We start from the raw sequence: 26,067 nt of genomic DNA on the forward strand, positions 1-26,067 counted from the left end.
AAACATACTCCAACACAGTTAATACGGAAAACATGCCTCCTATTCTAATACAACAGGCTGGAGGGGTGTGACACAGCCTGACTGGCAGAAATCTGCCCACACCATGTTATTTGAAAAAAAAAAAATAATAAATATTTGATTTCAAATGACAATTAAGAGCCGGTTCACACTGGGGCGACCTGTCAGGTGACCTGGTCGCCTGACAAGTCGCCGTAGGTCGCCTGCCATAGAGAAGCTGTGGACCCGTTCTAATAGGAGCGACACAAGTCGCTCCGACTTAGAAAAAGGGTCCGGAGCTTCTTTGGGGCGACCCGGAGCGACCTGCATAGACTTCAATGTTATGAAGTCCGTGCCGGCTTCTCCGAGGACTTGTGAGGTCGCCCCGGCAAGTCGGATCGCTCTGTGAACCGGCTCTTAAAACTGTTTGTTGATATTAATTAATTTTTGCTCTGCATTCCAAAGGCTGTTTTTTTAAACATGTGGCCAGCAGCAGAGGACTAGAAGCTCCTTCTGCTTATGTTTCCCTGCAGACAGGATAGGAGAGAGCTGGGTCATGTGACCGCTATATATCGATTAGGAAAAAGGTACTTAGATGTTTTTTTTTTTGTTTTTTTTTGTTTTGTTTTTTTATTAAAATAATTACAGTGCCATGTAAATTAAACCCTGTGTGTTTAGTATCACTTTATTTCAACGTATTCAGTTTTAGATAGTATTGATAACTTACCGATCTTGGGTTTTCCTGTACTAGCATTTAGTCTCTGTAATGTTTGGGGAAATGATATACTGTGAAGGGCGTGGGTAAAGAAGGTGAACACGGCCCTTGTCACATTTTTAGGTTATTTTGGGGAGGAAAGTATTGAACTTTTCTTCTGTACAGCGGTCCCTTGCTGCATTGCTATGGAAACAGTGAAAGAACACAGAGGGAGCATGGGGATAGAATCAGCCTTAAAATGCTTCTAAACGTTAATTTCTTTTCTTTTTTTTTGTGCCGCTTCTCAATGGAAGATTCTCTTTGCCTCCTTTCCAGGAGATGCAACTGATCGAAAGCTAAAAATATCTTCTTTCTCACTCAAAAGCAAAAGTAGAGAAAGAGCTTGGCTATGAATACACTTTAAGAATGCTTGCGCACGGCCCGGCTGAGTTCATTTAGCTTACCTGCTGGCATATTTCCTCCACCCAGGCAGGGGTACAGCTTGTCATTGACGTGGATGCCCGTGTGCTGCTGTTCCTGTGCATGTGGGCAAGCTATAGTAAACATGTGTACCGCATACGGGCGTTAGCAAAAAGAAAAATTGTAAAAAGTAAATTGAACCCCAACTACACAAGCCTTTAGGGTGGATTTAGACATTTGTCTAAATCTCTCTTGCCTCTGAATCCACGTTCGGATCACGCTCCAGAGGTTACGGTCAGGCAGTGAGGAAGTGATGGGACACCTCCTGTTTTAACCCAATCTTTGCCAACAAATGCATTGCAGCCGCGTGCATTGCGGGGCGTTTGCGTCGCTTCCCTATTGACTGGAATGTGTAGCGTTCAGCGGGCTTGGCATTCGCTTATCACTACATGCCGTGTCAACTTTGCTGCGGTCAAGAAGCGAAGCATTGCGAACATGACATGTAAACATCCCCATCTTCTACCTATATTAAAGTAAAGAGGGGGTTGTAAAAAATGCAGCTCAATCGCAAGTCTAAACGAGACCTTACGATCTTGCAAAGGTGGGACCCCTGCTCTCATAGTGTTTGTGGTGTGCTACCTTTGCTGAAATAATTTTTTTTCTATATTTTATTTGTATAAGGGTTTACAAATAATAACTTTAAGAGCCAGTTCACACTGCCGCGACCATAAGTCGCCCCATGTCGGAGCGACTTTTTACCGCGACTTTGCCGCGACTTTACCACAACTTCAGCGCGACTTGCGGCTTATATGACAGATGACTTTGTGTTTTGCCGATCAGAATATGATGTGTTGTGACCTAATTCCCCTTTTCTGTTTTTTTTTTACTCATTTCCTCATTTCCTCATTGCCCACCAGTGCCACGTATCAGTGTCCACCAGTGCCACTGCCCACCAGTGCCACGTATGTGTCCACCAGTGCCACTGCCCACCAGTGCCACGTATGTGTCCACCAGTGCCACTGCCCACCAGTGCCACGAATCAGTGTCCACCAGTGCCACGTATCAGTGCCACGAATCAGTGTCCACCAGTGCCACTTATCGGTGTCTACCAGTGCTACTCACACAGGCCAAGCGGAGATAATGGAATATATATACCATTACATATATATATATATATATATATATATATATATATATATATATACCAAATAGGCATGGCTGCAATGTGGGGAATGCCTGGCTAATCTCTTTCTTCTTCCTGGAAAGTCTGATAACAAGTCGCTTCAATTAAGATAAGGAGGCGACTCCCATTGAAGTATATGGGACAAGTCGGATCACAGGTCACCTCAAAGTAGTACAGGACCCTTTTCTGAAGTCGGAGCGACTTCAGTAGTGCCAATTAGGACGGCACTGATTGATTAACATTGCTTTTGTTATGTCAAGCGACCTGGGGCAACGCAAGTTGCCTCACAAGTCGCGCTAGTGTGAATGGGCTCTTATTATTCTTTGTGTATGCTTAGCCAAAATGTTTTTTTTTGTTTTGGATTGCGTAGGGAAGGGTTAAAACCTCCATCGGGTTATTTTTAACTGTCCTAGTCCCATTGGGGGCAGTCTTTGTCCTGTAGACACAGCAGGAAGTGGAGGGAGGTCTCCAAAGTGAGGGAATCCCCATCTTTGTCACTGAAACAGGTGTCCCCATTGAAAGATTTCCTCTCACCTCTTGCTCTGGTGACAACTTCCACATTCTGTTCTAATGACAGTGGTCATTAGGGTGGGTGGCAGGGGGGCAATTGCCCCTCGGGCTGCTCTGATGCCCTGCCCGCTGCAGACTCCCCCCCCCAGCATGGATGGTGTAAACTGTGAGAAGAGGCCAGTTCTTTGCCTCACTGGAGACTCCACCAGCCTGCGCCGACCGAGCTTTACCAGCTCCCCCCAACCGGCCCCCTCTGGCCAGGTCGGGAACCCATATTCAGCCGGTGAGTATAAAGTACCTGGAGCAGGGGTTCAGCATGGAATGGGGGGTCAGGAGGAGGCCGGGAAGAGGGAGAGTGGGAGGGGGCTCAGTCTCTGCACCATGGGCTTCTGGCTTGTACTTGCCCCCTGGGCCGAAAGTTACCAATCAGCCCCTGGTGGGTGGGTCTCTACTTAGTGGGGACACAGGCAGCAATAAAAACTTAACAGGGATTTCCCACTCCAACCAAAACTAAAAAGAAAAAGGTTTTGTCTTTACCTACACTAGTGTTGTAGACCCCCCCCCCCCCATACATATTACCGCATACCTTTTACCTATGCAACTAACTTTTTTTTTTTTTTTCTCTATTCAGTTAAAAGCCCGGAGACAAGAGTGTAATGCCAAGGCCACTCATGCCCGCAACGACTATCTCCTCACCCTGGCTGCTGCAAACGCCCATCAGGACCGCTATTACCAGATGGACCTGGCAAATACCATGAAGGTGAGTCCATTTGGGCTGGGAATTGATGTGTTTAAGCCACGATAAGACTCCACAAGTACCCACATTCTGGCATTTGTAGTTCTTCAGCAGCTGCTAGAAAGTAGATTGGTTATCCCAGGTCTTTAATTGCACCTCCTTCTTGCAATTTTGAAACCTTTTATTCTTTCACTAAGTAAGCAGTTAAAGTTGAAACATCATAATAATAATAATAATAATAATAAAGCTCTATCCTTATTAATACATCACTAAATGTATTTTTAAATGTAGGTACCTGATTGTGACCTCATGCAGTCTGCACAGCAGAAATGGAGTGTGAGAAGGAGGCAATTCCGTTCATATGCTGTGACAAGAAGCATGTTGATAGGAGGAAAGAGCAGAATGAACGAGAGATGAGATAATTAATGTGCCATTTCACCATCCAATCACAGGCTTGGCCAAGTCCAGGATGACCTGGGTTCAGAAGAAAGTGGGTTGAATGGTGCTGGACATCAGATGGAAGTCATCTAGTGATAGAAAATGCACTGCAGGGAAAATAGTACAGTGATGTAATGTTTACTACTCCTGCCTTGCGGCACTGAGGTCCACAGTTTGAATCCCAACCAGGACGCTATCTGCATGGAATTTGCATGTTCTCCCTGTGCATGTATAGGTTTCTTTAGTAGATTACTGAATTAACATTTCGTATCCAGAGAAGGGCAACAAAAATAATTAGGGTAATGGAGGACATCAGCTATGAGGAAAGACTACAAGCATTGAACTTATTCTCTCTGGAGAAGAGACGATTGAGGGGGGATATGATATCAATGTACAAATACTGTACTGGCGACCCTAGCATAGGGAACAAACTTTTCAGGGAAAGGGAATACAATAGGACACGTGGCCACTCACTAAAACTAGAGGAAAAATGGTTTAACCTTAAAATACGTAAGGGGTTCTTTACCGTCAGCGCAGTAAGGATGTGGAATTCTCTTCCACAAACAGTGATATCAGCAGGGAGCATCGATAGTTTGAAAAACTATTAGATGAGCACCTTAAAGACCATAACATACAGGGGTATACAATGTACGGTTAAAGCAGTTGTATACTGCCAAAAAACAAACAAACCCTGCAAGACAAAGACAAAGGCATCACATACTAGCTCATTATGAAATACTTACCTTAAAACTAAGCCCCGACATGGTCGCCTGGGCACCGCTGTGGGAGCTGTCATGCTCCCTCTGCGTCTCTTCTATGTTCGGTGGCTCCGGCGCTGTGAGTGGCCGGAGCCGCAATGACGTCACTCCCGCACATGCGCGCAGGAGTCACTTTCCGGCAAGCAGCCAGGAGGGAACTCTTAAGGTCCGCCGGACCTTCAGAGCGCATGCGCCGCTAGTGTCAGCGCCTGCATGCAGGGCAAATATGCAGGTTTAGGAGATATTTATTGTACCTACAGGTAAGCCTTATTATTGGCTTACCTGTAGGTAAAAGTAAAAAAATTTAGTATGCTACTGCTTTAACAGCAAGCACACTCATTATAGGTTGAACTGGATGGACTGATGTCTTTTTTCAACTTCGCAAACTATGTAACTATGAAAATTCTCATTTAATGACTTGGCGAATGCCAATCCAAAGCAGTTTAAAACTTCATTGGCTTTTAACATTTGATTTTGGAATAAATGTAATTTTTTGAACAAAAACCACATGAACTGTCAGAAATTCCTTCATTCCAGAAAAGGTTTCCATCCTGGGCCTTCCAATTTTCCCATCACATCTTTCAAAGTCTGTCAATTTGACCTCAGTAATTAGGGATGTGCCGATTATATTGGCCATTGAAAATAGAGTTATCAGCATTTTGCAGATATAAAAAAGATGCGAATAATGGCCACCGAAAAATGTGAGACTTTACCACGTTTACAGTGTGTTTTTCATAGGCCACGTGACTCACAAACGCAACACGGGTGCGTTTTTTTTTTATGTGTTTTTCAATGGGAGGTGCATTTTTGTAACTGACTAAATGTGCACCAGAAATGCCGCAAGCAGGATTTTTAAGACCGCAATTAGACAGTGTGAAGACATACATAGAATTTAAAGGGGTTGCATTTTTCTTGTACTTCTTTTTTATCGCAAAAGTGCTTCAAAAGCAATTAATTTAAAAGTCGAAAATATTTCAATTATATAGAAAAAAAATGTATTTATTTTTTAAAAAAACTGTCCATTCCGGATTTCAGCCAAGTGCATTCCGAATTTTGATTTTGGTGCACCACTGTCGATAGTGTTTGTCCTTTTGTTTTTTGTGCGTTGTCCATTTTCCTAACCTTCCCATACAGGGATAGGCTGCAGATAACGGCTGTGTTTCTGCTCTTAATTGTTGCAGTGGAAGGGCGTTGGCGCTGTTTATACAATTGGTCTGATCCGACTTCCTCTGTGCTTTGTACTTGTAGGGTCGGAGACAGGTTAGGGGGTGATTGCAATGACCTAACTGGATTGTTTGTGTCTTAATAACTTCATTGTTTCAGTACTGGCAAGTCATATCTGTGAGACATGGAATGTGTCTGGGATTAAAGGGGCAAGCAAAAAAAAAAAAAGTAAAAGACATTTGAGAATTAAAAAGGGAAAACAAAAACCATAAAAAATGCATTTATACTCACCTAGATGGATGCATCTTTCCCCTTCTGCCTCTACACCAAAAACTGATTGAGCAAAGACTGTTGATCACTCCGTTCTCAGTCTTCAGTGAGCAGAGAGCAGTGGCTGTCAATCGGCACTCTCTGCTCTCGCCTCCGGAGCTCACTGGATCGCTGGGTTGTGGAGAGGGTGGGAGCATCTGGCCCAGTTTCCCAGTGGCTCGTTGAGAAGCTGAGCCAGCTACCATTCTGGCATCTGGGTGGATCCCGACATTAAAGTTGGGACCCTCCAGAACCTGGAACAGCTGAGTGACGTCAGCTGACAGTGGACTATAGCCTGCAGTTGGCTGAATATGGGTATAGGCACTACAAGCACCCGCACCGAAACCGGTTAATCATCACCGGAAGCAATTGGTATTTCACTGCTTGACACTCAGCACTGGGAGTAATCTCCCCATTATTATTATTTTTAATTAATATTATTATTTTTAATTCAAAACACTTTATGAGAATATTATTTGATTAGCACCTTCAATACTGTTACTATATATATCTACACCACAGTGAGCACATTTATTAGTCAATAAAGTTTTTAAATAGCACATTATTGAGCACTATTATTCCGTTATTCGCTGCACTTGCACTAGCACTCATCACTTTGTAAGGGTACCATTATATACCCAACAAGTATTCCACTTGACACGATGCACTTTCATAAATTAATTTATTTATGGTATTATGATTGATGTTATCACTCTTGATTCCTTGATTTTTTGGGATGTTGGATTATTAATTTAGTCCACACTTTTATATACACTGCACAATTTGGCACCATATCCCCATTTCCCTTGAGCAGGTAGCGCAGTTTCAGCTATGCTGAATCTGATGATCTCTTCCTGTCTGTCGCTGAGAAGATCCGCCTGCTTTGTTTACATAAGCAGGCGGGTCTTCTCACCATTTCCCTGATGATCGGGGAGGGCAGCGGCAATTGGAGCCGCTCCTCCTGCGGCCAGACTCCCGCTGTGTCTAAACGCTGCGGGAGCGTGGCTCCAGTGGTGTGCACCGCCAGAATCACTGGCAATCCAGTAATATTACTGTTGGCAGTCGGCAAGTGGTTAAGCCAGTGTGCATGGAGCCTTACTGCAAAAACGCTAATAAACGCTCCTAAAACGCTGCTACACAAAGCTATTACCAGCGTTTTTTTATCTAGCGCCTTTTCCAGCATTTTTGTAGTTTAAAAAAACTGCTTGAGTGCATGGAACCTAACGCAGATCAGACAAAGCATGTGTTTTGCATTAAAAATCCTGCCTGTTCCCCGTTTTAATTTTTGTTAGCATAAAGTTCCACCTTAAGTAGCTCCTTCAGCTCATTCCTACAGCTATTACCTTTTGTATCAGAGGGCCCTCCCTCTTAGATTGTAAGCTCTATTGAGCAGGGCCCTCTGAATCCTCTTGTACCAAGTGTATTGTAACTGTAATGTCTGCCTTCATTTAGCTAAGCGCTGCATAAACCGTTGGCGCTATATAAATCCTGTATAATAATAAATAGGTAGCTTTTCTCCTGCCAGGAGTTCTAGCATTCAGGGGAGCAAAGCGACTGCTTTTCACTTTGCATCCAGGCTTCAAAAAGTTGTTTTGCCATTTCCTTTCAAAAGTTGGAAATGAAGTGTATGATTTGGGATTTTCAGGTTAATAATGCTGAAACAGACATTTTGTACATCGCCCTTCCTTCCCGGTGCCCCACCTGCTCCCTGTACTCGGCACAGCAGCTGGTGAGGTAGAAGGCTAAATATACATGTGTGTGCAGTGATGTGCTGATGGCACAGGCAGCGCTCCTCTCCAGTCTGGTGCAGGTGTGCAGCCACAGGATCTGTGTACTGGAAGTGTTCAGAGAAAATCTGACAGCTCTCTTATTTCCATTCTTCTAGGGAAATTTTCTCTACTGGCCTGTTCAATAATAAGGCAGTGCTAGGGGCATGATGATGCGTGACCCATAACCTTCCCCGATCTGACTCCATTAAAGTGAAATATGATTGGTTACTCTCAGCTACTGTGCTTTGTAGATGACTTCTCTTTGCTGCCTTATTAAAGGGGCCATTACATTACAGAACATGGGAGCTGCCATTGCTGTTTGAAAGTGTATCTAGGCAAAATTAGCCCCGTTGGATAGCATTGTCCAACACAGTCCCAGGGGCCTGTTCATGCCAATGTGCTGCAGGCATCATTTTATTGCAGAGCCTTACACCATGCAGGAGCATCGTCTTGTTTAACCACTTCTGGACCGGAAGGATTCGCCCCCTTGATGACCAGGCCATTTTTGCGATTCGGCACTGCATTACTTTAACTGACAACTGCGCGGTCATGCAACGCTGTACCCAGATAAAATGAATGTCCTTTTTTGTTTCCCCACAAACAGGGCTTTCTTTTGGTGGTATTTGATCACCTCTGCGGTTTTTTGGTTATGCACTATAAACCAAAAAAGAGCAACATTTTTGAAAAAAAGCAGCATTTCTCTTACGTCCTCCGACAGTCGCCGCCTCTTCATATTCGTCACAATGGGGTAATTGACCTTTTCTCCGTAGGAGTAGCTAGGCAACAGAATATGTCAATATTAAAGCTTTTAACATATCCCACCCCCAGGGGATGGTCCCCTCAGTCAATACCCTCCTACTTCCTGTATCCATACCTCAGTTTCATTGTCTAGCTTGTCAGGAGTAGCTGGATGTTTCTATGCTGGGGCATTTTGTCTCAGCCTTTCTCTTCTTTTTTGATTTTATTTGAGTTTTTTTCTCTCTCTTTACTTAGCTGTTACTTTTGTCAGCATTAGTTAGGTCTTCTGATGAAGAGGATCGTGCGGGCTGGGTCTCGGGCTGGCCCCCCTGGTCGCAGGTTGTGGGCCAGTGGCTTCTCAGCCTGCCATCGAGCGTTCAGTCAGGTATTTTTCCTGGCATATGTGAACGACCCATCCCTGTTCGCTGCAGGGATGCTGTGGTGAGGTGGCTACCTCACTGGACGCCATGCGGTTTCACACCGCAGCTCTACTGCGTCCTGGCTGCGACTCTCCCTGTCCCATATGCAGTGGCTTGATCGCTTGTGCGGGTTCCCCACGCCATTTAGGAGGTAAGTGTATCTGTGTGGGGACCTGTCTGTTTGGGGGGTGTCAGTCTGGGACTGTGTAACCCTGCCTCTGTTCACACTATTGGGCAACCTATCTGTCTTGGCTGCATTCTGTGGGCTGCAAGGAGGGGGGCTATGCTGCACTGTTTCTGTGTCAGACTGTGTGCTGTTTTTACTGTGTGACAGGCTGTATGCTGCGGGGCATGATTGGATCGTGTTTATGCATACATGCGGCGGCCGCTGCTGCGGTCCGCTATTGTTTTACTATACTGCACGTGTACTGGTGTTTTTACTGTGTGTGGGGAGCGGCGTTTTCGGCGCCAAGCGCCGCCATTTTGGCGGAGATCGCTCCGGCCTCATGCTAGCACTGCAGGATCTCTGCCTTTACTTCCTCCCCCGGCGGCCATTTTTTTTGTAGCCTTCCATAGGCTTTATTAGAGCGGCCTGTATTGCATCACTTCCTTTTCCCTGGGCGCACCGATCGAGGCAGCAGCAGCGGTGGTCTCTCCAGGTTTTTACCTCTCTATTCCTGTAATCCTTGCCTGAGTTTGTACTTTTCCCTGTGGGGGTCGGCTTTGTGCTGGTGTGTGTGTGCGGTGGGCTGCACTCGCCGCGCTTTTAAAGGGGCAGTTACCCTTTGTTCTTCTGCAAACTTTTGGGGGCATGGATTCTCAGGAAAGCAAATTTCCTCTCACTTTGGTGGGAGGCCAAGGGGCTGCTGTTTCCCCCCCAGGGGGTGATTTGGCTACTGTTGTGGCTAACCTTGCTGCTCAGGTGCAAATGCTTGTGGCTGCTCAATCCACAAAACGGCCCAGAGTTTCAATTTCCTCTGATACAGAGGGTGATGGGGCTGCTATGGCTGGGGTCTCCTTATCGGGGTCCCGTTCCTCCCTGGATCTTGTGGGGTCTGAAGTGGAGGCTGAGGTTGAAGGGGTTGATAATTCCCCCCCTGGCTCGTCTGAAGAGCTTGCACTCATGGATGAATTGGTTGCTTCTATCAAACAAACACTGCGTTTGCAGGATGAGCCATGTCCTCCTGCTGTCCTGGCCTCTGATGGGACGCAGCGGAGACGCAAATCATCGCAGGTTTTTCCTTGCACTGAAGATTTTCAGCGCGCTGTTAGTGAACAATGGCGCAATATACGGAAGCCTTTTGCTGTGCCTAGTAGGTTCAAGCTGCGTTATCCTTTCACGCCCCCTACTGATAAACGTTGGTGTGTGCCACCTCCGGTGGATCACGCGGTGGCAGGTTTGAATAAGTCCACTGCGATTCCTGCTGAGGATACCCCGGTGTTCCGGGATGCCACGGACAGGAGGCTGGAGTCTCTTGCCCGTCATACTTATTCGGTTACCGGTTCTATGCTAAAAGCTATTTTTGCTTCCCTTATGGCAGCTCAGGTGGTCGCGAATTGGACGCAGGTACTTCGGCGCGTCCTGGTGGCTGACTCTGCCCCTCCGGCGACGCTGGCTATGGTGGATCAAATCCATCAGGGAGTCATGTATTTGTGTGATGCGGACTTGGATATAGTCCCGTTGGCTGCACGTGTGCACAGCGTGGCGGTGTTGTCACGCCGCCTGGTTTGGCTGAAGTGTTGGTCTGTGGATCAATCTTCGCGAAAAACCTTGGCTAATCTACCCTATACCGGATCTCGCCTTTTTGGCGAATCCTTGGATACACTGATAAAAGGGATCACGGGTGGTAAGAGCACGCTCTTGCCCCAATCCCACAAGGCTAAGGTTGCTCCTGGTAAGAAGCATGCTTCTTTTCGACCCTCTCAGGGGTCCTTTCGTGCCTTTCGGTCGCATTATAGGAGCAAGCCCTTCAAAGGTCAAGGCTCTCAAAAGAAGCCGTGGACAGGTAAGCAGAAGTCCGGCCAGTCCGGATCCGCTGCCCATAACAATGCGGCCTGAAGGGGCGCCCTCACCCAGTTCTGGGGTGGGGGGACGCTTGCTCGGTTTTCTTCAACCCTGGCTGGCCCGTGTTCGGGACAGGTGGGTTCAGGAAATCGTTCGATCTGGCTACAAGATCGAGTTTCTCTCTCGGCCGGAGAGCAGATTTTTTCCCTCAAATCTTCAACTGTCTCCGGAGCGTTTGCGGGATCTGCACCTGGCGGTGCGGGACCTGCGGGCTCAGGGAGTGGTGGTTCCGGTGCCTCATCGGGACAGATTTCGGGGGTTCTATTCCAATCTGTTCACCGTGCCCAGGAAGGAGGGCAAGGTGCGTCCAATTCTGGACTTAAAGGCTCTGAACCGCTTTGTGCGGGTTCGCAAGTTCCGCATGGAATCCCTGCGGTCGGTGGTGGCTGCCCTGGTTCCGGGGGAATTCATGGCCTCCATCGACTTGAAGGATGCGTACCTTCACATCCCGATTTTCGAGGGTCACCAGAGGTACCTTCGATTCGCAATTGCAGAGGATCATTACCAATTCGTGGCGCTACCTTTTGGTCTCGCTTCGGCTCCACGGGTGTTCACCAAGGTGCTTGCACCGGTTCTGGCTTTGTTGAGAGCCCAGGGCATCTCTGTCCTGGGGTATCTGGACCACATTCTGGTTCGGTCTGCAACCAGCCAGGGTCTGGTGAAGGACCTGTCCGTCATGATGCAGACTCTGCAGGAGTTTGGTTGGACGATAAACTTTCCAAAATCGATGCCGTGCCCTTCGGTTCGTCTACCCTACCTGGGTATGATTCTGGACTCGGTCCAGGCGAAGGTCTTCCTACTGGACGACAAACTCAGGACTCTTCAGGAAGAAGTCAGGTCCCTCAGGGACGTTCCGTGCTCGTCCATCCGGACGTGCATGCGCTGTTTGGGATTGATGGTCTCAGCTTTCGAGGCGATTCCCTTCGCCCAGTTTCACACGCGGGGTCTCCAAGCGGAGATCCTATCGAGGTGGGACGGGCGACCGCAATCTCTGGAACTCCAGATTTCGTTGAGTCATCGCACCAGAAGGGATCTTCTGTGGTGGCTCCAGTCCCCGACGGTGTCGGGGGGCAAGTCTTTTCGTCCTCTCTCATGGACGGTGGTCACCACGGATGCCAGTCTATCGGGCTGGGGTGGTGTTCTGGGCGTTCTGTCCGCCCAAGGAACTTGGTCGGAGGAGGAATCTTCCCTTCCGATCAACATTCTGGAATTGCGAGCGATAAATCTCTGCCTTCGACGTTGGATGGACAGGCTGCAGGGCCGTCCGGTTCGGGTGCAGACGGACAATGCCACGGTGGTGGCCTACATCAACCACCAAGGGGGCACCAGGAGTGCCCGAGCGGCTCGGGAGGTGGCCAACATTCTGTCTTGGGCCGAGACACACGTCCCAGCGATAACGGCGGTTCACATTCCGGGGGTGGAGAACTGGAAGGCGGATTATCTGAATCGCCAGACCCTGGACCAGGGGGAATGGTCCCTCCACCCGGATGTCTTCCAGATGTGCGCGAAGTGGGGTCTTCCGGAGGTGGACCTGTTCGCGTCTCGTCTGAACAACAAGGTGAAAAGGTTTGTGGCAAGGACGCGCGATCCTCGGGCAGACGCGTCAGACGCGTTGGTAGCTCCGTGGCATCAGTACCGACTGATGTACGCGTTTCCGCCGATTCAACTGCTGTCCAGGTTCCTTCGCAGGTTGAACTCGGAACCGCACGCGGTGATTCTTGTGGCACCGGACTGGCCTCGCCGGTCCTGGTACGCAGACCTCGTGAATCTGGCGGTCGACGCCCCGTGGCGTCTGCCTCTTCGAGAGGATCTCCTGTCTCAAGGACCGATATTCCATCCTGCTTTACAGTCGCTGGCTTTGACGGCCTGGCTGTTGAAACTGAGGTCCTGAAGGATAGGGGTCTCTTCCCTGAGGTCATTCACACTTTGATCAACGCGAGGAAGTCTTCCTCGGGGAAGGTCTATTACCGTACTTGGAAGGCCTATTTTGCCTGGTGTGAGTCCAGGGGGTATTCCCCTCGCACGTACTCGGTGTCTAGGGTGTTGTCCTTCCTTCAGACGGGTGTTGACCAGCGTTTGGCGCTGGCTACGATCATGGGTCAGGTGTCTGCGTTGGCCATTCTTTTTCAATGTCCTGTGGCATCTAACTCCTTGGTTAGCACTTTTGTTCAAGGGGTGCGACGTCTAGTCCCTCCTAGGAGGGAACCTCTGCCTCCTTGGGACTTGAATCTTGTTCTGTCCATGTTACAACATGCTCCTTTTGAACAGATCAGGAAGATCTGGTTGTCTATGTTGTCCAAGAAGGTCGCCTTTTTGGGGGCGATCACTTCGGCTCGCAGGGTGTCGGAGCTGGCAGCCTTGTCCTGCAGGTCTCCGTATCTGGTCGTTCACTTGGATAAGGTGGTCTTGCGACCTAACCCTTCTTTTCTTCCGAAGAGGATTTCGGAATTTCACCTCAATGAGGACATTGTCTTGCCTTCGTTCTGCGCGAAGCCTAAACATCCGAAGGAGGTGGATTTGCATTCCCTGGATGTTGTACGGGCGATCAGGGTTTACCTGAAATCGACTGAATCTTTTCGCAAGTCGGATTCCTTATTTGTCCTTCCAGAGGATCCTCGGAAGGGCATGGCGGCGTCGGCTTCTACCATCGCCAAATGGATCAGACAGACCATTGAACAGGCATATGCTTTGAAGGGGAAAGTTCCTCCTATGCCTGTGAAGGCGCACTCTACCAGATCTCTGAGTACGTCTTGGGCCTGTCATCATCGGGCTTCTGTGGCCCAGGTGTGTAAGGCGGCGACTTGGTCGTCCGTTCACACCTTCTCAAAATTCTACAAGGTGGATGTTCAGGCATCGGCAGATGCTTCCTTTGGCCGCAAGGTTCTTAGTGCGGCAGTTCCTTAAGGTCCCTTGTTTGGACCCTTAGCTGTTTGGGATGTGTTTTTATCCCTAGGTTATTTGTTTTTTCCTGGGTTGTTGCTCCTGTTGAGCAAGTTTTTTTCATGCTGCCCAGCTGGTTCCTTCCTTTGGTAAGGTTCCTTTCTCTGATGTGGAGACGCTGTTGCCTTAGGCGCGGCTGCGTTTCCCACCCCTCATGTTTGCACTGCTTTGGGACGTCCCCGTTGTGACGAATATGAAGAGGCGGCGACTGTCGGAGGACGTAAGAGAAAACGGAATTTTTGTAAAATCTTACCTGTAAAATTCCTTTCTCTGAGTCCTCCGACAGTCGCCGCCCCCGCCCCTCTTTTGGGGTTTGGTTGTATACTCTACTGCTATTCTACTAAAACTGAGGTATGGATACAGGAAGTAGGAGGGTATTGACTGAGGGGACCACCCCCTGGGGGTGGGATATGTTAAAAGCTTTAATATTGACATATTCTGTTGCCAGCTACTCCTACGGAGCAAAGGTCAATTACCCCATTGTGACGAATATGAAGAGGCGGCGACTGTCGGAGGACTCAGAGAAAGGAATTTTACAGGTAAGATTTTACAAAAATTCAGTTTTTTCTCTGCTATATAACATCCCCAATAAAAAAAAAAAAAAAGAAATCAGAAATCAAAGTTTTTCATTTTTTTTAGCCGATTTGTATTCTGCCACATGGTCCCACCTATCAGTGCCCATCAGTGCTGCCTACCAGTGCCCACTGGTGCCTCATCCGTGTCACCTATCAGTTCCGCCTACCAGTGCCCATCAGTACCACCTATCAGTGCCTCCTCATCAGTACACCCCCCCCCCCCCATTGGTGCCGCCTATCAGTGAAGAGAAGAAAAAATAACCTGATTGCAATATGTTATAACTATGAAAAACTTTTAATTTCGTTTTTTCAAAATTTTTGTTTATTTAGCAAAAAAATTAAATTCAGTGGTGATTAAATACCACCAAACGAAAGCTCTATTTGTGTGGAAAAAATGATAAAAAGTTTCATATGGGTGCAGTGTTGCATGACCGCGCAAATGTCATTCAAAGTGGGACAGTGCTTAAAGCTTAAAATTGGCCTTGGCAGGAAGGGGGGAGGGGGGAGTTCCCAGTAGGCAAATAGTAAAGTGTACTGCCATTAAAGCTGAAACTTACTCCTTCCAGTTAGAAAAACTACCACTAAAGCAGGCACACCCATAGTGTTCTAGAATCTAGATCACCCTGTTTCCTAAATTGGCCTGCTGTTCTGGGAACCCAACTTCTCGATTCTGTGCAGGTCAGGTGTTCTCAGCCTATTATAGGGTCCTTGTTTTTGTTCACAAAGAGAAGGGCATAGTTTGAAGTTCTTCATACACAGAGGGCACTACAAGCCTCAAAGTGACCTGCCAATGGCCGGCTAACAAAACCTGTTAAGATTTGTAGTTCCTCCAAAGCTGGAGACCACATGTTGCCAACAAGTGCATAGTGAATAGAGAAGACCTAATCCCTGTAGACATCCCATAATGCTCCACTCTGTTGTCCTGTTCTTGAAGCTGTGCCTGCTGAGATGCATGATTTCCTCCACTCCATTGATGATTGAAGATAAAGACCAGTTTTAGCCATACACACAGTGTCAATGTCAATCTCTAGGTTACAGCTTTGTGTAGTACATACAGCGCCATCTCAGCACAGCGAAGACATTAGCATTAGTAAATACTGTTAACTGGAATAACCCCAATGAGCAACTGTTAATTAAAGTGGAACTCTGGGCATGAAAAAAAAAGAGACATATATGATGCAGTCTGTCGGCATCAACCCAGCAGTTTTTTGTTTTTTTGTTCTAAATCCCCTTTAACATAGACACAGGGGCGTAACTACAGTGGCCTGCGCGGCTCCCCTGTACACCTGGATAAGAGGGGTGGTGTAGAGAAATCACTGTCCTCCTTTTTCTTCCTGTAGCTGCAGGAGGATAATGGAGGAGATTGGTTCCTCTGTATGCTGCCCCCACCACTCCTCCTATCCAGTTCACTTGTGTTCTGCTGTCTCTGGGCTCCTGTGTGCTCCCCTGGTCCCCCCTACTGTGCCCTCTCCTGCCGGCTGCTGCAGGGGATGTGTCACGATGGAGAACCAGGAAGGGGTCGGTAAATTTACCAGCTCCTTCCTTTTTAGAATGGAGTCGTAATCAGTGACACTGTAATAAAATAAAATGATAAAAAATAATTCAATTAAAATACCAAACAATAAAAACTACTGTCACCAGTGGGTGAACTTCCAGGGTCGCAAAGGTCACACTTGCGACCGGGCATTCCACCACGGTGGGGAGGCCCTAAGATGGCAGGAAGGGGGCTCACTGCAGAACTTGTGAAAGGGTCCCGCTGCGGGACCGTAATAAAGGGCCCCGCAATGAGAGTAAAGGGCCCCAGGATCAGTGAGAAGAGCCCGAGGCTTGAAGGGAAGGGCCCAGGCCAGGAGTCCGGGGGACCCTTCATGATTTCTTGCACCAAGGCCCTGAAGGTTCTAGTTACGCCTCTGCATAGATACATTACCTGCTGATCCTGCCAGTAGGTTTGTTACTTTTTAGTGTCGGTTCACACTATGGCGATCCGACTTAGGGGGCGACCTGTGAAGTCGCGTGCACCGCGACTTCGGCGCGACTGTCTATGCAAGTCGCTCCAGGTCGCCCCGAAGTAGTACAGGACCCTTTTTCTAAGTTGGAGCGACTTGTGTCGCTCCTATTAGAACCGTTCCTGTTCCACACAATGGACCGCGACGGTGTACGACTTGTCCTGCTGACCAAGTCGTCTGACAAGTCGTACTAGTGTGAACCGGCACTTAAAGTGTTGGTATGCTATAACAATAAAATTCTCTTTGGTCTGTTAAACTATTGGTAGTGTTTTATTTATTTTTTTAATTGTTCACCATGTTTTAAAATAAAATTAAAAAATCGCAGTTCACCCAACCAGAAATCTTGTGAGCTGATAACCACTTCACCGCCAGATGATTTACTCACCTTCCTGACCACGCCATTTTTTGCAATGTGGCACTAAGTTACTTGCGACGCTGTACCCAAATAACATTTATGTCTTTTTTCCCCACAAATAGAGCTTTCTTTTGGTGGTATTTGATCACCTCTGCGGTTTTATTTTTTGCACTAGAAACGGAGCGCCCGACAATTTTTTTTCTTTCTACTATAAAACGCATCCATTGAAAAATGTAAAATATGTCTTCATTCATTTAGTTCAATTTGTTTTCTGCTACATATTTTTGGTAAAAGAAACCACAATAAGTGTATTTTGATTGGTTTGCGCAAAAGTTATAGCAGCTACAAACTGTGAGATTTTTTTATTTTTTTTTTACTAGTAATGGTGGTGATAAGCGACTTATCTGTAGTGAGGGATGTGCTTTTAAGGTGGCCGATATTTCGGAAAGTGCTTGTACCGGAGTGATGCCTGCAGCAAGAGACATCACCCTGGTACCGGCGTCCATAGCAGACGGTCGGCTGTCTTGTAATGACAACCGATGTGACTGAGAAGCCGCTCGGCTGTCATTACAAGGAGCGGGAGGGGACGTCCCCACCCCTCCCGCCGCCTTCCGCGGCTCGCCCAGGTCTCCCGTCCCACCGGGAGACCTGGGCAACCAGCCTGCACGTCCGCCGAAGACCCGAACAAAGCCACATTCGGCTCTGATTGGGTCTCCATGTAAAAACCCGAAAGTGATGTCATGACATCACTTCCGGGTACTGTCTGGCGCCAGATTCAAAAAAATGCCAAACTTGTCAAGTGATAAAAACCTGTCAAGTGATAAAAAATAAAAATGTTTTTAAATGTATGAAAATTTCGAGCAAATATCGGGTGATACCAATATGCAATGGCAAAAATATCAGTATTGGCAACGAAAAAACGATATCGGTCGATCACTAGTTATAACCCCTGTCAGATTTTTTTTTTTTTTTTTCACTTCCATTCCCAAACAGGAAGTGAGAGGAGGAAATCCCTGCAAATGAAAGGAATAATTTGGGTACCCCCAGGTCCCCAGGACTAGCTCTCCATTGGAAGATTTCCCCCTGTTACTTTTCTGGGGACAACCCAAAATTTAGGATTTTCTTTTACTTTCAAGAACAAATAGGGGGGGTGAATCTCCCTAATTGGGACACAGGCAGCAATAAAAACTTGTCAGTTTAGTTATACTTTAATGGCAGGATTACCAGTTTAAAATAAAAGGAAAAGTGTGAAAAGACCGGTAAGCTTCAGTACAATAATTTGTTGTTATCTGGGCAAAGATGCTTTAAATTTTATTTTTCAACTTTCCTTGACAGACCAAGCTGTCCAGCAAAAGCATTAGTAAAAGGGTTAAGACAAACCATTTAACACTGACAGGAGTGCTTACAGTAGTCATCATTTATTTATCCCATGAGGAAAAAAAAAACGGTTTGCTGTAGAGCCAGAGGCGCTTATGTCCGAGCGCTTGACGCGTCTAAATGCTTTACATGCGTTTTACAAGCATCAAGCATTTTTTTCTGACAAAACACCGCTGCCAGAAGGTAAGGCGTCCAAGAGAGAGCGCAAATAATCCAGTGTGCATGAGGCATTAGGATTTAACTTCATGTAAGATCAGCATCCGAAAGGTTTATCAGAACTCCCCCGATGCAATTCTATGCCCAATGAATAGTACATACAGCGCTCCTCCTATTGTAAATGGCGAAGACCCTCCCATTACAGGTGTGGGAGGTCCTCTGCAGAAAAACTGCTCATCCTCTTTCTTACCCTTTGCTGCTCAGGCTGAATATCATAATATTACAACATAGCATCCTTGTTTGATTCTCCCCTATTCCTCTCTGTCAGCGCTGGGGTCACATTAGCTGAGTGATGGAGAAAAACTGAGGGAGAAGAGAAACATTGGCATACTAGTCAGTACCAGTGTGCAGAAGTGTATTTGATTTGGGAGAAGAAATCGCCTCCAACGTTGAGTATCCTACGTGTGTGGATGTTGATGCACTATATAAAATAGTAAAATAGCTTTTTACATTTTGTAATGCCTCAAGGCTCTCCATAATTTTGGAGGGTGCCTCAAGGCTGTACACAATTTGGAGGGTGCCTCAAGGCTGTACACAGTTTGGAGGGTGCCTTCAGACTGTCCAAAACTTTGGAAGGTGCCTTGAGGCTGTCCATGATTTTGGAAGGTGCCTCGAGGCTGTCCATAATTTTGGAGGGTGCCTCGAGGCTGTCCATCATTTTGGAGGGTGCCTCGAGGCTGTCCATCATTTTGGAGGGTGCCTCGAGGCTGTCCATCATTTTGGAGGGTGCCTCGAGGCTGTCCATCATTTTGGAGGGTGTCTCCAGGCTGTCCATAATTTTGGAGGGTGTCTCCAGGCTGTCCATAATTTTGGAGGGTGCCTCGAGGCTGTCCATAATTTTGGAGGGTGCCTCGAGGCTGTCCATAATTTTGGAGGTTGCCTCGAGGCTGTCCATAATTTTGGAGGGTGCCTTGACTGAAAAAAGGTTGAAGTCTGGACCACTGAACAGAAGTCCTCTTATGTTTCTTAGCACTCTTACAGCCTCACCTGGCCTTGCAAAAAAAGCCAGATTGGTTTTATTAAGCCCCCCCTGCTGGTCATTGTGTACAATGCTGCCTAAAGGCACTGCTGACTTCTAGGGATTGTGATACTTTTCAGAGTAAGACATTGTATGCTTATTTGTAAAATCCAAGAAGTTAATTATTTCTGTTTGTTTTGTTTTTCTTTTCTTTTTTTTTAATGTTTTTCGAATACAAACTTGTCCACAAATCGTGAACAGTGATCCCTTACCAATGTTTGTACCAACGAATCCTTATAAATTCTTGTTTTTATCTATGTGTTTCTAACACAGAATACAGTATATCATGGCTTGATAAATTTGCTTGAAATCTAGGAGCCAGCTAAAAAAGTTAGGAGCCAGTTTTTTTTCGGGCATGCCGAATGGCCGGCTTCTGTCGGATTGGCTGCCATAAACATGGGTCCAATGGCGGCCAGTTTTTAATGAACCAGCTGATGTTGCCCGGCTTTCGACTTGTTTACTTTGCTTACTTCTTCTGAGAGATATTGAAGGAACACTCCAACCACCATGACCATGTCAGTGATTTGAAGTGGTCATGGTGGTAGGAGTCAGAAACACTGCACATGCTGAGATATTTACAATTATGTGCTTGGGGGCTAGTTGCACTCCTAGAACATGTGACTTACTGCTGGCTGGTACTGCTGTGGGTACTGCTGGCTGGTACTGCTGTGGGTACTCCTTGCGGGTACTGCTGTGGTGTACTGCTAACTGATACTGCTGTGGGTACTCCTTGCGGGTACTGCTGTGAGTACTGCTGGCGGAGATCATGGAGCAGTGGAGTAGGAAGCATGCAGAGCCAATGCTTTCTATATCTATCCTCTCACAGGCGAAGTGCATTTGATATCACTCCGCCTGTGACAGGACGGAGCCGGTGTAACGTTACAAAAACCCTACCTCGTGAAAATTCCCTACCCTCTTCACTTCCTGTGCACATACGTCATGGAACAGCTGAGCAGCTTCCCACTGCGCATGCTCACAGCTGCGGAGGGTAGGGAATTTTCACCGGGTATTATTTTTTTAACGTTACACCGTATCCGCTGTATCCGCTCCATCATTAAAGTATCTCCACTGCAACCCGTCACACTTCCCTGATCTCGGCTCCAAAATGTAAAAGCGGCAGCGGGTCTATGAAAATATAAATCACGCAGATCAGCTCCTTGATTTATAATTTCATAGACCCGCCGCTTTTACATTTTGGAGCCGAGATCAGGGAAGTGTGACGGGTTGCAACGGAGATGATTTAATGATGGAGCGGATACAGCTGATGCGGTGTAACGTTAAAAAATACTACCCCGTGAAAATTCCCTACCCTCCGCAGCTGTGAGCATGCGCAGTGGGAAGCTGCTCAGCTGTTCCATGACGTATGTGCAAGCGCGGATACAGCTGATGCGGTGTAACGTTAAAAAACACTACCCCATGAAAATTCCCTACCCTCTGCAGCTGTGAGCATGCGCAGTGGGAAGCGGCTCAGCTGTTGAATGACGTATGTGCAAAGGAAGTGACGAGGGTAGGAAATTTTCACAGGTATGGTTTTTTCACGGAACACCGGAACTATACAGGAAGCATTCTGTCACAGCTGACAGACACCGTTCTTTCGCCAGACCTCCCATGTCTCCTGCGAGGTGCGGGAGTCTCCTGCATGCGAGCGCGGCACTTGCGGGTGTCAGAGAGCCACAGCCTGCATGCGGGAGACTCCCGCACCTCGCAGGAGACTTGGGATGTCTGGCGACAAGACACCTGCCGCAGTGTAACCCAGGCACCACGCCGTTAATTCTAGTCGCCAATGCGACCTGGTGCCTGGGGTTTGTCGAGCCCTGCAGTATATCCACTTGAAGACCAGGCTTTTTCTGACTCTTTTTGTTTACGTGTAATATCAGTATTTTTTGCTAGAAAATTACTTATAGCCCCCAAACATTATATATTTATTTTAAGCAGAGACCCTTGAGAACAAAATGGTTGCAATTTTGCACAGCAGTTTTTCAAACGCTTTTTCTCTTTGGTTCATAGATGTACACAACTCCTGGTATTCATAACTATTGGGTTATACTGCCCCCTACAGGAGTAGGACAATAGGCAGAAAAAAATTCCCAGTCTCAGGGGGTATACTCCCTCTCTGGGCTATGGCCAAGTTTTGTTCTTTTCTTTGGTCCTGTCCTTTCCTGTGAGATCTACTATCAATTGCCGGACTGGGCAACGGGCTGGATAACTAGATCTAGAGGTCACCCCAGTCTGGCCAGCAAGCGTACGCAGACCTCAGCTCCGCGCTAGATCAGTCCCGACATAGCCCCATTGGACGGGGGCTGTCCTGCGAGTTTAACACCTCGCGCGGTCGCATATGACCCGGACTCGGCCAGAGTAACAGCGTTCCTCCTGGCCGATAGCCCCCCATTTCGATGACGAGGGGTTCTGTCTGGAGCAGTGCCCTCCTGGTATGGTGAGTAGCTGTCCCCCCCTCTCCCCCTGGAGGGCTTTGGGGTGGACGTGGGCCCCTCCTTGCGATGGTCGGACCCCCCGGTTCCCCTCCTTCCCACAGGCACCCCCTGCCGAGTCCTTCATCCTGCCTGCCCCCCCCCCCCCCCAGACATACGCTGGGGCTGTTTGGGTGATCTGGCCACTTTCCAGGGGTGGGGGCAGGGTGCTGACTGGCGATGGGGGCCGGTGGGGGTGTGTGCGTCTGCCGGCAATCAGACAATCGACTGTGGGGGGGGGGGGGTTGTACATGCCGGGAGCTCCTGCCAGGGTCTGGATCTGTCCTTAAAGCCTGGTCTCCCAATCCTGGGTCCCTGTATTCCTTGTGGTGCCGCCATTTTGTTGTAGCCTGTGTGTTCTATACACAGCAGCCATGTTTGTGTAGTCCAGTGGCCAGTTTGCTGTGGTTTGCCATTGGAAATAGTGGCGGCCCTGACAATGGAGCCCTGTGGGCGGCGATTTCAGCGGTGGGAGCACCTCTTAATCCCCTGGTGCTGACTCCTGGATCAGTTACTTCCTGATCGCCTCACATGTAGTGCAGATTATCCTGGTGGCTGCAGGTGCTTGTCTCTGCAGGTGGTGAGTCTGGTGGGGTCCTCTCCCTCTCTGCTGAGGATCGCTTGTTGCTTTGTGGCCCTCCGGGTCCCACCATCCATTCATGCACTGATGGCGGTCCTGGAGCCCTTCGCCTTCCCCTGCCTCATCTGTCTCATCACATCCTGAATCTGATTTGGCCACAGCAGATGTGGGTCACCCTGCCGGGTCTGCAACCACGCGTCTGGAATAGGTATCCACCGATTATCGGCAAAGCCGATATGCGCTTTCCCCGATATTTCGTTATCGGCCCCGGAAGTTACCGATATTGTGCACGGCGCACACGTGACGTCATTGCGTGTGTTGCTTCACGTGTCTCCGTGTGCTGGGCCTATAATTTGACACTTTCTGCCTTCTAAGACCACCTCCCACACCTCGGACAGCCTCGTACAGTGTGTGCAGCTGCAGTCCGGTCACGGTGCCAGCCAGCAACCCACAGGCCCTGGCCTCAGCCACCCACCACAGGGTGCCAGCCAGCAACCCACCCCAGGGTGCCAGCCAGCCACTGCAGGGAGCCAGCTGCCAACTATCCACCCACAACAGGGTGCCAGGCCAGCAGCCAGCCACCCACCCCACAACAGGGTGACACCAAGACAGCCACTCACCACAGTATTCCAGCAAGCCAGCCACCCACAACAGGCCAGGGTGAGTGATACCAAGCCAGCCTCCCACAACAGGGTGACACCAAGCCAGCCACCCACAACAGGGTGAAACCAAGCCAGCCACCCACCACAGTGTTCCAGCAAGCCAGCCACCCATCACAGTGTTCCAGCAAGCCAGCCACCCACAACAGGGTGACACCAAGCCTAGACAATTTTCTTCTGCGAGCGGAGTCTCCAACTGTTCTGATGGACAACTTGGAAATTACTCTGCTAACTCTGTGGGAGTTCAGTTGGATTCTTAACCTTCTGAAGTCTGCTGTGGTTCTGTCCATGAGACTGGACTATCTGACTTTGGATTCGGCCTCAGCCAGAGTGTTCTGGAAAAACTCCAGAAATTGCAGGAGACAATCGAGCTTCTGTTGTCCAGCAGACGGTCATCCCTCTGGGTTTGCATGCGGGTGCTGGGCCTGATGGTGTCTACCTTCAAGGTGGTTCCGTTTACACAGTTCCAAATGAGATCTCTGCAAAGAGAGATCTTGGTGAAATGGGACAAGAATCCTCAGTCTCTAGACAATCTGATCCTGTTGAGCCGGGGTACGAGAGGGTCTCTGATCTGGTGGCTTTGTTCTCCGGCACTTCGACAAGGAAAATCCTTTCTCCCCCTGTACTGGACGGTGGTCACCACGGATGGCAGCTTGTCTGGGTGGGGAGGCATCCTCGGCACAGATTGTGCTCAGTGGGGCTGGACTCGGTAAGAGTTCAGACTGCAAATCAATGTACTGGAACTCAGAGTGATCAGACTTGTCTGGATCATTGGACAGTTCGCCTTCAGGTGTGTCCAGTATGCATTCAATCGAACATTGCCACGGCCGTGGCCTATGTCAATCACCAAGGGGGCAAAAGGCAGCTCAGGAGGTAGCCGGCATTCTAAGGTGGGCAGAGCGGTTCTTTCCAGCCCTCTCCGCTGTACACATTCCCGGTGGAAAATTGGCAGGCGGATTATCTCCGTGGGGCCAGTATTGGCTGATATACGCCTTCCCTCCTCTCAAGCTTCTGCCCAGACTTCTACGCAGGATTGAGGCAGAAGGGATTTCGGTCATCTTAGTGGCTCCAGACGCCTCGCTGGGCTTGGTACGGCGATCTGGTGCGACTGGTCGCCGACGTCCCTTGGAAACTTCCTCTCAGGGAGGATCTTCTGACCCAAGGACCGATGTTCCATCCTGCTTTACAGTCATTGGCTTTGATGGCTTGGCTTTTGTACACCAGGTGCTGAAGGAAAGGAGTTGGTGAATCCTACCCTGTAGCCGGTATTCTAAGGTGGGCAGAATGGTTTGTTCCAGCCCTCTCCGTCGTACACATTCCCGGTGGAAAATTGGCAGGCGGATTATCTCAGTCGACAGGCGTTGAGTCACAGGGATTGGTCCCATCCAGAGGTGTTTCATCAGCTATGTCTCCAGTGGGGCATCCCTGAGGGGGATCTGTTGGTGTCTCACCTCAACAGAAAGGTGCAGAGGTTTGTGGCTCGGTCAAGGGATCCTCTGGCGAACGTCACAGATGCGCTGGTGGCTCCGTGGGGCCAGTATTGGCTGATATACGCCTTCCCTCCTCTCAAGCTTCTGCCCAGATTTCTACGCAGGCTTGAGGCAGAAGGGATTTCGGTCTTCTTAGTGTCTCCAGACTGGCCTCGCCGGGCTTGGTACGCCGATCTGGTGCGGCTGGTCGCCGACGTCCCTTGAAAAACTTCCTCTCAGGGAGGATCTTCTGACCCAAGGACCGATGTTACATCCTGCTTTACAGTCATTGCCTTTGATGGCTTGGCTTTTGTACACCGGGTGCTGAAGGAAAGGAGTTGGTGAATCCTACCCTGTTTAGCCCCGGTTCACACTTGTGCGTGTGCGGGGTTCGCATGTAATGTCGGAGCGCACTGCTCCGACATTACATGCGATCGGCTGTGCGGTGCGAGTTTAGCCATACAGTTTGTATGGCTAAATTCGCACCGCAGCCGCTCCAAACACGCACAGGGACCCTTTTTTCTAGCCGCATCAGGATCGGATCGCACAGCGGTTCACACTTGTGCGATCCGATCCTGTGCGAACTGCACGATCGCACTGCGATATGCGATCAAACTAGGGGTGTCGTTAAGATTACATTGACACCCCCAGCGTATCGCATATGGCAGTGTGAACTGCCGGGGGTGCGTGTGCGATGTGGGAACAGGCTGCGGATTCGCAGCCTTCCCGCACTCGCATAAATGTGAACCGAGGCTTAAAGCTAGGCTGTGTAATCTGATCTCCATGCTTTTAAGACCCATTTCATAGAACAGTTGTATACTGCTTACGTGGAGCTGTAAATTTTTTTTAATATATATGCGAGCATTTTGTGAATACACCTCCTATAATAGGTTCTTAAGAAAATGTTTGAGGTCAGTGTTCAAAAATTTAAAGAAAAATGTGGAAAAAAAAAAAAACTTAATCAAAGCAAACAGAGAAAACACATAAATATAATGATTGTAGTGTCCCCGTGGCTGATGTCTTGTGTCTATGCCCTGTTTGCTGGTGAATGCAGTTTATTTATGCTCGCCGTTTATCTTGGCTGCGGTGACCTGTCAGGATTCGGTCCAGTTGCAGACTGAATGAGGCTGCTGTTGTAGGGATGTGCGCTCAGCGTGGATATTTCTAGGCAGGGTACACAGACTAGCTGTGTTTCTTTCCAGTA

At 48.4% G+C, this 26,067-nt stretch overlaps 1 protein-coding gene across 4 annotated transcripts in view; it reads left to right on the plus strand.

Moving 5' to 3' along the window:
• FCHSD2 (FCH and double SH3 domains 2) overlaps positions 1-26,067 on the plus strand; it is a 434,367-nt gene that overhangs the window by 322,177 nt on the left and 86,123 nt on the right. For all 4 annotated transcript variants that reach the window (XM_082245226.1, XM_082245227.1, XM_082245228.1 and 1 more), the window contains one exon: positions 3,436-3,564. In XM_082245226.1, the coding sequence (XP_082101352.1) occupies positions 3,436-3,564 (129 nt within the window). The remainder of the gene's footprint in view (positions 1-3,435; positions 3,565-26,067) is intronic.

This window comes from Pelophylax lessonae, assembly GCF_965119305.1.
Source record: "Pelophylax lessonae genome assembly, chromosome: 2".
Classification (NCBI taxonomy): domain Eukaryota; kingdom Metazoa; phylum Chordata; class Amphibia; order Anura; family Ranidae; genus Pelophylax; species Pelophylax lessonae.